Genomic DNA, 4229 nt, shown 5'->3' with positions numbered 1-4229 from the left:
TGTTTTGAATCATGTGATTATGACAAGTAATTATGTTTTTAAAAAGGTCCAAAAAGCAATGGCCTATGATATGCCAAAATTTCATAACTCAAAAGATCACATTTTTACATTAGAAAAGCATCCTTGGCAAACAAACCATCATGAACACATTTATGTGGTTAAATTGAGTCACACAACTTGCACCTATGATTTTTATACCTTCATTAGTAGCCAATATTTACTATATATATATTCAAAGATGAAATTATTAAACCAAAGCTCAAACTGGTTTATGTACTTTTTTTTTAGGATACAAACTGGCTCATTTACAAAAAAAATCTAAACTTGTAAGCAATAGGTTTTTAACTCTAAATTTATTTCGTGCAAGCCAGATGCTTCAACCATCTATATTTTATAATATAAATACATGTAAAATATATTTATTATTAAATAACAAGCCTATACGAGCTGAGCCGAGCCAAACATCAGTTATTCATGTTTGGGTTTCCGAGGCTAATTCACGAGTTCGAATGAGCTTCTTACCAGCCGAGTCACGAGCTGCTCATCTCATTTTCCAATACTAGGAGTGAGGCACAGTGGTAACCCCACGTCACAAGTTCGAAACCAGTCATACACATTTTCCCTATGCGCAATTAGTACCATTCCTTGAGGCAGAGCAGCTCTATAGGGTTTTTTCTTTCTGGGCTCTGACCTAGTCTCTGTTTTTTTTTTTTGAAACGCAAGCTGGGTTAGGCAGACCCCCACTAGTTACTATTCAACGTACCACTGAGGTTTTGAACCTGCCACAGGGAGACGTGCACTGATAGCTCCTACCAACCACACGGCGTTGGCCTGACCTAGTCTCTTTCTTGGGCAGGATTTTGCTCTATTTAATCCAAACAAAAGGAAGACCCTAGACCCAGGATAGATACTGTTGCTCTGCAGTTAAAGGGCCATAATAACATAAGACTGCAGCTTAGCTAAGGATTTTTTCTGGCTTGGGCAAGGGTTCCTCATCATAAAAAAGAATGCAGTTGGGATCTTAAGTTTTAATGGATAGTTCACCTAACATTCATGGCTCATAAATTATCCAAGTTTGTATAGGGATTTAGGGAGATGTATTATAGAGCCCAGGTCAACTTAATTCATCTGGAACTAAGTGCAGAGCCTACGCACGGCTCATATGAGAAACCTTTTGAAGCAAGTAAAGGAATTTTTATATTGGCAAAATAGAAAAACAGAAAAAGTCCATCATGGTTTCTGTGCATGACCATGAATGTAATGACTTGTACAGACAGGAACAATGGCATCTTCAGGATATATTCCCCCCATGTCATTCATGATCAAAGTAAATGTGACGGTTTTTGAAAACTTTTTACTGACTACTGAACCATGAGAATAAAACCTCAGCATTTAATTAACATCAAGTCCAAACACTAGTTTGCTGAGAAAAGAACTGGATCTTATGTAATCACCAAACAGGAAGATAATGTGGAATATGCCCCAGGGGTAGCTGTTGGTTTGATCCAGGTCTCACATTGGATCATGGTGGAGAAAGCAACCCATCCATGGTTCGGATCTCTCATGGATCCTATACGACGGTGTCCTCTCGTGGGCTCCTCCTTGTTTGTTAGATGAAAAGCAAGCTTGCCAGAAGGTTTTTTTCTTTTTCTTTTTTAATGCTTTATAGTAAATAATGATCTATTGTGGATCTGTGAAAAGCTAATGGTGGAATAATTTGGACGTGTTCATTTACAATGTATTTCTTGGTTGGCATCTTTTTATCAAAAATCCACGTGTTATGATACCGATGGTCGATCATCTGATCATGGCCGTAGTGCTCAAACTAGCATGAACATTAAATTGTGTACGAACCAGAGAAGCTAGCATTATGTCAACACTAAAGAATTCCATCCTCGAAAAATAAATAATATAGAGAAACCAAACCAAGGCATCTTCTCCATTTTATGCTGCATGTTAAGCATATTCCACAATGACAGTGCGTCACCTTATGTTGTGATGTTGCAAGTTCAAATTCCAATGACACGGTTGTATGATTGGTGCTGGTCTGCCTAACCCCAGCTTGCCTATAAAAAAAAAAGAAATGTATTATACAATAATGTATAAATAAATTTGTTGACAAGCATGACTAATTATACAAGGAGTTGGGACTTGTAAATTCATTGCTTGGGTTTATAACTTTCTAGAAAAGGAAATTCAAGCAAATTAGACTTAAATTTTGTCTTATTGAAGAAGGGTGGATTTTCAATAAAAAGAAGTGGCACACGAGTTGATCAAGCCGAGCTTGAAGTGTTCAAGCTTGGCTCATTCTGGTGGCGAGTCAAACTGAATTCGAGCTCATAATGAACCCAAGTTAAATGAGCCAAGTTTGAGCTGACTTATTTATAGAAAAATACATTGATTTAGAGCTGAAAGTAATAGGATTATAAAAAATTACATGTAAAATACATCTAAAATAGATTTTTTTAATACCTAACGACCTATTTGTTCATATTTAGCTTAGCAAGGCTATTTTACGAGCTGGGCGAGCATAAAAAATACACTCTCATTTCGCACGTGCGATCTGCACAAAATCGGGCTGAAACGTGCGTCCACGTACTAAGTGGAACAAAGGGAAGGTGCGGTGGGATATGCTGCCACGTGGGGAGATAGAGTAGGTGCATATGTCGCTGGGTTGGTTGATGATGAACAAGAGCAGGCGACTGTCTCGAATATTCCAGACTTCTTATTTTCTTTATTTTTTTTCCTTTTTTTATTTTTTTCTTGGGAAAAAAAAAGGACGAAGGACGGGGAAGGAGTGAAAGTGAGGCCACGGTGTCGTATAAATGTTGACATTGCCGGTAGTTTTAACTTTAAAGAGAGAGAGAGAGAGAGAGGGGGGAGATGAACGGCTACTGAGGGCCGTCGGAGATGAAGAAGGCGACGGGTCCGCTAGACGAACTGGCGAGGGCCAGGCTGTGCGGTGGGGGAGATCGGTGGCTCTCCGCCAGCTACGTCAGCAGCGGCAGCGAGCATGAGGTCGACTCGGTGTGCCTCGCTGGCCTCGTCCGCGGCTTCATGGAGGCCGGCGACGACCACGAGGTTCAGGAGGAGTCCGGCGAGAACACCGAGACGTCTTCTGACCCGGATTTTTCGGACGGAGAGGCGATCGAGGCGTTGGAGGAGCTCGCGAGGCAAAAGGACGACGATCCAGTCAGGGCGGCCATCCACGGCGCCGTCTCGGAAGCGATCGCCGGAGCGGCGGGGCTGGGTGTCGATCGGGCGGCAGTCCGGCGGTTGGTGATGGCCCGGCTTAGGAATGCCGGGTTCAACGCCGGGATCTGCAAGGTGAAATGGGAGATGTCCGGTGGATTGACCGCCGGAAACTACGAGTACATCGACGTCGTCGTTGCGGCGGCGGGGGAGGAGGAGAGGAGCTTCGTCGTGGACGTCGATTTCGCAGGGGAGTTCGAGATAGCGCGGCCGACGAGGCAGTACGCGACGGTCCTGGCCGCGCTGCCGCGGGTGCTCGTCGGCCGGCCGGAGGAGCTCCGGCAGATCGTGCGCGCCACGTCGGAGGCAGCCAAGAAGTCAATGAAGGCGATGGGGCTCCACCTCCCGCCGTGGCGGAAGAGCCGCTACATGCAGACCAAGTGGTTCGGTCCCTACCGGCGCACCACCAACCCCCTCACCGCCCCCTCTCCTCCTCCTCCTCCTCCTCCTCCTCCTCCTCCTCCTCCTCCTCCTCCTCCACCGCCGCGAACCGCCGCCCCGTCGTCGGATTCGATGCCGGAAAATGCCGCCCGGCCTTGCCGTTCAAGCCCGGGCTCGCCGGTGCCGCCGCCCTCAAGGTCGCCCAGCTCTGAACCACCACCACCGATGAGAGGCGACCGGCGACCCCTTCAGTGGGGCCCACATTCCCCGGATTGGAGATCTTTCCAGCGGCGCGGCGACACGTTTCGTTGAGGTTATCCACTTGAGTATTCGCTGACGTGGTTTGAGTTTTCGTGGGAGGATGGTCATAATCTGACGTGGCACTATATCTAAGGATGGGGAAGGGCCCACCTATTGTTTGTAGATAGGGAAGGAGGGGAGATGGGCCCACTCTCCATTATGGTACAGCTGGAGCGTTGAAGTTACGTTTTTGACAATATTTTGTAAATAATGAACGGCGGAGCTATTTTGTTTAACAATAATTAATGTGCATTAAGTGTGTGTTTTTTTGTTTTGCCTCTTTAATCGGACAATTT

The 4229-nt window shown here is 45.4% G+C and overlaps 1 protein-coding gene across 1 annotated transcript; it reads left to right on the top strand.

The window, feature by feature from the left end:
* Positions 1-2910: 2910 nt before the first annotated feature.
* Positions 2911-3945, top strand: LOC149840673 (uncharacterized). The gene has a single exon (XM_090005114.1). The coding sequence runs from the start codon at positions 2911-2913 to the stop codon at positions 3943-3945; it is 1035 nt and encodes a 344-aa protein (XP_089861240.1).
* The last annotated feature ends 284 nt before the right edge of the window (positions 3946-4229 follow it).

The sequence above is a fragment of the Nuphar pumila genome, chromosome 4 (assembly GCF_984573655.1).
Source record: "Nuphar pumila chromosome 4, dmNupPumi1.hap1.1, whole genome shotgun sequence".
Taxonomy (NCBI): domain Eukaryota; kingdom Viridiplantae; phylum Streptophyta; class Magnoliopsida; order Nymphaeales; family Nymphaeaceae; genus Nuphar; species Nuphar pumila.
The sequence above is the reverse complement of the archived record's forward strand: the minus strand, read 5'-3'. Positions and strand labels throughout refer to the sequence as shown.